Raw genomic sequence first — 7,186 nt, 5'->3', positions numbered from 1 at the left:
AATGCCTGGAACAGGATAAGCATAAAAAATATAGGAAAATTGCATGAAGATGTTCTGCCCAGTAAGGTCCTCCTAAAGATAATGCATCCTCCCCCCTCTCCCTGCCAACGACGAAAGAAAGAGACTGGTGCAAACGTATTCACCGCATTTGTTTAATCAAAAAATCGGTTTCTTTTTTTTTTTTAACGCAACCTGTAATTCATCGCTTTTACACATTTACAAAATACCTAACCTTTTCACAACGCAAAATGTATCCAAACCGTGCGCTAGTTTGACACTGTCCTTCGGACCTCCGAAGAGAAAGTTAATTATTGGCATGCAATTTTTCTAAGGTAGCACAGTCGTATTAACATACACCTCAGGCCCTTCCAACTTATGTGGTCTATTTTGACGAAAGACTTAAACTTTAACATAAAGATGAGAATTTGTGAAACAAAGTTGAAGTAGTTCAACATAGGGCTCGGCACAACTTTGGCTATTTGCATTAAATAAATATAACATCCTTGTTTTCAAGTGTTCATCGATCAAATAATTATCTTCATTAAGATATACGCGAAGATATAAATAACCTTTTATATGCCCTCTGCTAATCCCAAACAATTTCTTCCCCTGAAATAAATCATATTAAAATTGAAATAGTTCTAAAGTGAAGTAATTCGACATTGATACAAAGTCATTCGACGTTGTGGACGTCATTTACAAAGTGGTTTTCCTCTTTTCTTTGCAATAGATAACGATTGCGGTTGCTTCTAGTCAATATTTCATAAAATTATCGATTCTTTCATAAGGTAATGTCCTATTCACAACCAATGTCCTATTCACAACCACCGCCCATTGTTTTCATTTCATCCACGACTGATCAAGTTGTGTTTTAGCTGAGGCCAAGGCGTGGAAACATCAGTGGGGAGTCCTAACTCTTTCTTAACTAATTTCTCCAAATCAAACAAGTGCTGTTCGTCATAATCTGGCACTTTTTCCCTCATGAAATCCGCTAAACGAACAAGGTATTCTACATTCAGGCCAGAATTCCCCTTTGCAGAGGCAATTTGTAAGGCGATCTGCCCTGGCGAGGCTGGTCCAAGATACAGAGTGTTTTTCGGAGTCGCAACATACGCCAGCACGTTAAATCTGTGTGAGGGTTTCTCGTTGCAACTGAACGATAAATGATGAAGATCATAGCCGCCGAGAGCTATCTCGCGTTCGTTGAGTTTTCCCAAGGCAAGATTTGCGTTTACACTCGCTACCTTGTATGCGATCCCCCACACGCGGCCCTGTAGAGAAAAGGAAAAACGGAAAAATTTAACACAGAAGAGTGTTGCCTAGTATCAACGTTCATTTTCAAATGAACTCAACGTCATTCAAAAACTGCAAGAAATAAGATTCATCCATTTTAAGGAAAAAAGACACATTTTGGCGACAAACTTTGCACCATTCATTTACTGTCTTTCACTTTCTTGTAAATGATTTGATTGGTTACTTAAGCCTTCCAATTTGATTAGTTGTTTTGTCTTGTATCCTCATTGGCTTAGAAAAACATGCGATTTAGAGCAAAAGATAATGCAATTTGTGACTTAAAGCGCACTGCCAATCGGATTGCAAGGATTACCAGTGATTTCAAGATGAAAGTCAGACCCAATTACACATCTAAGTTACTTGGACAACGACACGCGGCACAACTGGAATAATTTTGGTTTCTTTCGTCGATTGAAAGCTTTCTGTATTCTCATTCTTCAGATAGGAGACATTTTCTACGATCAAATCACGAAAATAAACGACCTCATTCGGATACTTCTTAATGTTGTTCACGCGAAAAAGAACTTGCTTCTGCATGAATATAGAAAGGCGGTCACTTGCCAGTCACCAGAGCAAAGCAGAGCAGAACACGACAAGTTCTCGTGTACAGAATATCTTTTTAGTTTCTTGGATCGTGTGCACGGTTGTAGAGACTACCCCTAACACATGCAGCTGCTACTTGGACTCTGGAGCGTATTTGGCAAAAAAAAAACAAACAAACAAACAAACAAACAAAAAACGAAGTTTATACGTAGAATGACATTTTTCATTATTCCAATGGCCGAGCACTAAATTCTTCACCTTCCTGACTCTTTCCCCGCACATGACCAGTCTCGTGCCACAAGCTCTTGCGTAACGAGTTCCTTTGCCACAAGCGCTCTACGACCAAACAAGTTTTCCTACCACTAGTCAACGAAAAAGTGTTCGCTATTTACTTAAGGAAAGGAATTTTTTAACGACACCTGTGCAAGAAAACTTGCCAGAGTCAAAATCCTCCAAACTGTTCACAATTTCGATTAACAAGTAGTTTTTTTTTAGTTACCGTTCGCTAGTCGAGTTCATCCCTTTTGAGTTTTACTGACACATCTCCCACTCTCCTGCTTTATTTATACATTTAAGACAAAAATCCAGCATGACAGGTTATGAGCAGGGAGAGAAGTCGAGGAAAAATGTCATATTCATTGACTCACACTGTAAAAAAAAATCTGCTCAGGGATGATTTGCCGAGGAACTTTTGCGGCTGGGACATTACATGAAACAACGAAATTCGCCAAAAATACCAAAGTGGTGGACCAACGTGTAAAAAACATCCGTTTTGGCTGTAATAAAAATATTCCCCGAGACCTCAAGAGGCGGAGACACATTTGCATTACAAAGCAAGCTTTTCAAAGTTCATTCTGTAAATTTTTCATAAAGACAGCAAGACAAACATTGGTGTAGGTTATCGACTTTTACTTTGCCTTTTCTCTTGAGCACAAAAGAGCAAAAGAAAGCTGTTTTAAAATTTAGTTTAATTCAAAAGAGACACGACAAACGACAAAAAATAAAGATTTTCCATAGTGCACTTAATTAAAACATCCACATTCGGGTCTCGATCTGCTTGCACCCACGCTGATACAAAGCTAATAGTATCGGTGTTGTGGCATGGCACTTCCTCGAGTTCGCAATTTTTCAACGGAAGTTTCCATCATAAGGAAAACGAAAAGATTTGATATAGTAAATTCATCGTCGTTTCACGTAAAGACGCTTGTAAGCACATTAGAATCCAAGTTTGTTTACGATCTCCGTACCAACGAACCATAGCCTCGTTTCGCGGCAAGCAAACAAAATAATTTCTTTCGGATCAAATACTATCCTGGTGTAATAAGATGAAATTGTAGCTTCCTCGCATCTGAAGGGATTGCAGTCTCTCACGTATGAAAATTATAGACTGCACTGTTCCAAAGAAATTTTGCTACACTACTGTCGTATGTTTTGTCTGACATCCAAACTGTAAATCTAAAGTGACAGCGTCACTGAAAAAAATCTATAAATTTTACATTGTACAGCTTCATTAACGCCAAGCCGGTTGAAAGAATTACGGAAGAGCAAATCATTTTTATTGCCATAAAAAATATATCGATTACTTGGATGTTAAATCACTCCTTTCTTTGTGCCCCGCGATGGTATTTGTCAATCCTACCTAATCAAAACAACTTTGTGCAATGAAGTTTTACGATCATTCACGCAGTGTGGATAAAACATACCTGTTTTTCCTCAACCAAGGTTACCACTCTCCCTGGCTGAAAACAAAAATAACGCGATGTGAGACTCTCCTTGATGATTTCGAACCGGTGTAAAATAAAATACTCTCTACCTTTTCCGAATCCCCACGATGCCAAGTGCTTCCCTGATAAAATCGCCGAACAAATCCATCGATATGCCCAACAGCACAATATTCGAAAGGAAAATCGGGTTTCCAAATCAAAGAACCGTAGCCAAAAATCCATAAACTTCTTGAAGCATCGTCTTTACTACTTGATTGAGAATTGACTTTCTCAAGCATGATTCTGAGTTAGGGTAATAAAAAGATTCATAGATCACATAAAGAGAGAAAAATGTGAAGTCCTTCGCTGGAGAAACCGGTTTAATTCTCACTTCACGATCCTCTGTTTACATCAGCCCTGCAAGTCGCACGTGCCTCTGTGACGCTCAACGCCAATCAACAGTTACGTAAACGAAATTTGCGCATTTTGATTGGAAGATTGGGAAAAACCCAAGCAGCTTACGCAATACCGGAAAAAAGAAGTCACGCCACTGTCACATGGAAAACTTTCAAAACATGTCTAGTAACTACACATGAAAAACATTCTACCTCATTGGTTCGCGAACAGAATTGAAAAACTTTCCTTCGAATGAGAAAATGCTGAGTTTTTTTTAAAACTAACCATAGTGGAATCAAATCTACTCGCTCCTCGTTTTAGTTTTGTCACGCTATCATGTTTTCGCCCAACGTGCTGATGTAAGTTCCCCACACACGCTATTGTGTGGTGGCCCGTCATTATCGCACCTTTTTTTAACCTAAAAATAGAAATCAACTTCTTTTTCCATTAAAAGGGTCAATGCTACTCACGTTTCATATCAATTTAACGTTTAATTCTCATAATTTTTTTCGATTGTTTTACATAGAATTTTAAAGAGTGTGTCTTTAAAAAAAAACTCACACACTTGAACGGACACGCGAGTGGGGTGAATTTGCTGGGCCAATCAGAGGAAAAAGTGAAGAATGACTTTTGAACCTCGACTGACAACTGCTGTAACAGGCTATTTGCAAAAGTTCATCAAATGACGTTTTCAATAGCAAAACGATTCAGCCAGCGACAACCTATAATTTACCGGGAAAAGAAAAAAAAAAAAAAAAAATCGGAATAATACGCTCCAGTCTACATTTCTTAAATCACTGACCATTTGAAAAGAAGCTTTTGTAGAAACTACACATGTTGACACGACACACCGGTCATCGCATGACTTTTTCATGAGCAAAATGATTCAGCCAGTGACAATATATAGTTTGCCAGACAATTTAAGATAAACATTTGAATACTCTCCACTCTGCATTTCTGAGATTCTACAATTTAAAAAGAAGCTTTTGTAGACACTACACATGTTGACATTAAACACCAGTCACAACCACATACAAATCATCATTGTTACCCAAGTTTTGAAACCTTCATTTGATGTGCGGCCTACAACTGCCGTACGTTCTGGGCCAAGTGTCACTTTGAGTTAATTTCCATATGATCTCCATGCACGTAGGGTCAGCATAAAATCCTGTTTTATGGTTTATGTCTATGTTAACATGGGCATCAATACTCTCTTGGTGTATTTAAATGAGGCGAAAAGAGAAACTTTCACCAGCCACTAAAAAGGAAAAACTGCTGCTGTGGATGCTTCTTGCTACTTCACAAGGCTTTGACAACAAGTATCTTGTGAACTGGTCAATCCAAAAGGTACATTTAAGCAACTGAATGCAAATTAGTTTCACCAATTAAACCTCCTTCAGGCCTTCCAAACCCATTTCCATCCCAGCATATTTCACCTCTAATAACAATAGGAATCTAACAGATTTTTGCAACTATCTCACCAGACAGCAATAACCTCCTGCTTCCAGACAAAAATACTAAGTTCTCAAGTTTTCAGATGATCAAACACTCAATTTTCACTAGATTTCATCAAAGTATTTACATCTTGACTATGAAAAGCATGATCTTTTGATTTCCTAAATTCATGCAATTCCAGTATAAATTGAGTTTACCAATCCCTTGGTAACATGACTACCTATCACAAAAGGCTCAACTAGTCCAGGGCTCAACACTAACTTTCCAACTTACTAAGTGACAACTTAAATGTACAACAATTTCAGTTTGTTTACTAGCTAAACTGGCTAATGGAAATCGAAAACCACTCGCCAAAAAACTGAATTTCTACAAGTCTGTGGCTAGTTGGCTACTGTTACAGGGCTAAAAATTGACGGTCGCACGGTCGCCAGTGGCGAGTTAAAACTGACTAGGGCGACCAAAAGTTTAAGTTTGATCGCCCGATGGGCGACTACATGTACAATCTCGAAAAGCTGTAATGCAATGTAAATTATGAGAAGTACAAAGTTAAAAATAAAACCCAATATGTAGTTTAATCGGACTACCTTTCTCTTCGTTTTTTGCCTGGACTCTAACATCGTCCATTTTAGTAAATTTTTAGTTTTGAAGTGGAAATTCCGAGCCGTTTTCACCCGGGTGTTTTCACGAGCGATCCACATTCAAGGCGCCATTTTGGAATTGCCACGTGACTCTCCCCCAGACTTCCGTGCGGGATGGTTTCGAAACACATGTTTTCGCTTTTCGAACATACTTTTCGCCTAGAAGAATTTGTTGATAGGCTTATCCAGAAATACTTGTAATACAGGTATTTCTCAATTCTGGATAAGCCTATCAACAAGTGTAACCACAGTCACTGCATGCAAGAAATTATGTCTTTAAAAAACGAGTCTTCTACAGTGTTTTATAACAAGTGCAAATAAATTGTTAAAGTTACTTTATTGCAGTTTACTTTATTTACTTTAAAAAACAAAAACATCCAACACATCTTATCATGAATGGCTGGAATGGCATTACTGGGAGGTGGGGGGAGCAATTCCTTTTTGTGTTGTTAGTTAACGCTCCATTAAAGGCCATAGGGCATTTATTCGAGTGTTTCATTTTAAACAAAAGGAAATCCTGGGCTACTTCTTTTTGGGATGGGCGACTAAGAATTCAAGTTAACTGACCCAACTGGCCACCAAGCACTGGAGTTAATTTTTAGCCCTGCTGTTAGGGTCAAGCCCTTTAACCCTTTGACCCCCAAGAGGTACTGACATGTAATTCTTCCTCACAATATCATCCCTCAATCAAACATTTAAAGGCCACAACAATAAGGGAAATGACAACCAACTAAAGAAACTTTTGATCGTTAAACAAATTCTCCTTGTCAGAGTGTAGAGAACAGTATCTTGAGAAAATGCAAACTGATGCTACAGTTTTTCTGAGAAGGAGGTGAATGCCATACCAACAGTTGAGAGTTACTAAGTAAAAGAAAAAAAAGGGAGTGATCCAATAAAAGGCATTTCAATTGAGAACAGTATGGAGAGTATCCATATTGACGTTACAGTGTAAAGGGTTACTTCCTTCTCCCTGTAGCTACCAGTTTGCCTATAAAGGTTGTTTAGCTCATTTACTAGCACTCAAATGTGTTCGATGAGTTAACTTGGTCAAACATGAGTCTCTATTAAATTGTTTTTTCCCTACATGCATCTAAGAGGCTTTCGTCACAGTTGCTAAGAAATGCTGAGAAGTAAACAGTCCAACAATGAATCCAATCA

The 7,186-nt window shown here is 38.3% G+C and overlaps 1 protein-coding gene across 1 annotated transcript; it reads right to left on the bottom strand.

The window, feature by feature from the left end:
* Positions 1 to 134: 134 nt before the first annotated feature.
* On the bottom strand, positions 135 to 6,592 carry LOC111320963 (glutathione-specific gamma-glutamylcyclotransferase 1). The gene is made up of 3 exons (XM_022923709.2): positions 3,650 to 6,592; positions 3,540 to 3,575; positions 135 to 1,271 (listed from the first exon to the last, which is right to left on the bottom strand). The coding sequence occupies exons 1-3, from the start codon at positions 3,836 to 3,838 to the stop codon at positions 846 to 848; spliced, it is 651 nt and encodes a 216-aa protein (XP_022779444.1). The 5' UTR covers positions 3,839 to 6,592; the 3' UTR covers positions 135 to 845.
* Positions 6,593 to 7,186: the final 594 nt, after the last annotated feature.

The sequence above is a fragment of the Stylophora pistillata genome, chromosome 6 (genome assembly GCF_964205215.1).
Source record: "Stylophora pistillata chromosome 6, jaStyPist1.2, whole genome shotgun sequence".
In the NCBI taxonomy this organism is placed as follows: domain Eukaryota; kingdom Metazoa; phylum Cnidaria; class Anthozoa; order Scleractinia; family Pocilloporidae; genus Stylophora; species Stylophora pistillata.
The sequence above is the reverse complement of the archived record's forward strand: the minus strand, read 5'-3'. Positions and strand labels throughout refer to the sequence as shown.

Excerpts from the sequence above, each read along its gene's own strand:
- LOC111320963 (XM_022923709.2), bottom strand. The coding sequence starts at position 3,838 with ATGCTTGAGAAAGTCAATTCTCAATCAAGTAGTAAAGACGATGCTTCA. Across the intron at positions 3,576-3,649 it reads ATCGTGGGGATTCGGAAAAG|CCAGGGAGAGTGGTAACCTT; the intron begins GTAGAGAGTATT and ends TTTTGTTTTCAG. Across the intron at positions 1,272-3,539 it reads CCTTGGTTGAGGAAAAACAG|GGCCGCGTGTGGGGGATCGC; the intron begins GTATGTTTTATC and ends TTTTCTCTACAG.